Source organism: Cucurbita pepo, unplaced genomic scaffold (genome assembly GCF_002806865.2).
Source record: "Cucurbita pepo subsp. pepo cultivar mu-cu-16 unplaced genomic scaffold, ASM280686v2 Cp4.1_scaffold004153, whole genome shotgun sequence".
Classification (NCBI taxonomy): domain Eukaryota; kingdom Viridiplantae; phylum Streptophyta; class Magnoliopsida; order Cucurbitales; family Cucurbitaceae; genus Cucurbita; species Cucurbita pepo.
In genome coordinates this window covers 1-877 of record NW_019650141.1, presented here as the reverse complement: position 1 = coordinate 877, position 877 = coordinate 1, and the positions used below count along the sequence as shown (strand labels likewise).

At 36.1% G+C, this 877-nt stretch overlaps 1 protein-coding gene across 1 annotated transcript; it reads left to right on the top strand.

Moving 5' to 3' along the window:
- Window positions 1-3: 3 nt before the first annotated feature.
- LOC111787020 (isoleucine N-monooxygenase 1-like) lies at window positions 4-872 on the top strand (the record flags this gene model as incomplete). Its single annotated transcript, XM_023667195.1, has 2 exons — window positions 4-714; window positions 861-872. Coding segments are annotated over 2 exons (723 nt in total), but the record flags the coding sequence as incomplete, so codon positions are not given.
- Between the last annotated feature and the right edge of the window lie 5 nt (window positions 873-877).

The following is an 877-nucleotide window of genomic DNA, read 5'->3' as shown; positions in this document are numbered from 1 at the left end:
CGTCTTGGAAGTACTTACATAATCCCTGTGGCTTCTCCACAACTTTCTCTTGAATTTCTTAAGACATATGATTCAATCTTTGCGTCACGTTCTTCCATTTCCAACACGGTCGATATCTTAAGCCATCGATATCTTACCGCCGCCTTTTCACCTTTGGGAGGACAATGGAGGAAGATGAGAAGAATTCTTGCATCAGAAATACTCAATTCATCAACTCTACATCGAATGCTTGGCCATAGAAATGCCGAAGCTGATACTCTTCTACGCTATATTTTCAGCCAAACAAGTAATAGAGATGGAGCCGTGGTTAATGTTAGAAGCATAACACAACATTATTGTGGTAACATAATCAGAAGAATGCTATTCAGTAGAAGATACTATGGCAAAGGGAGAGAAGATGGAGGTCCAACTTTTGAAGAAGAAGAGCATAATCAAGCATTGTTGACAATTCTTAAGCATGTTAATGCATTTTCTATATCGGATTTCATGCATTGGTTGAAGCCATTTGATTTAGATGGACATCAAAAAATTATGAAGAATGCGTTAAATGTCGTTCAAAAGTACGATGAACCCATTATAGACGAGAGAGTTCAAAGATGGAAAGATGAAAAATTGGAAGAGGCCAATGACGACATTCTCGATATCCTTATTTCACTCAAAGATGAAAATGCAAAACCATTGCTATCTGTCGCAGAGATTAAAGCTCAAATCACGGTAAGCAATGTTCTCAAACATTAAATTTCGGGATTTGTCCGAAAAATTTTAAATTTATGAGCATTTTAGACACAAAGTTAAATTTTTAATCTAATGTCGATGCAATCATATTGTTAATACTAACAGTGAAGTGTTCCCAATAATAGGAGCTACAAATTGCAAC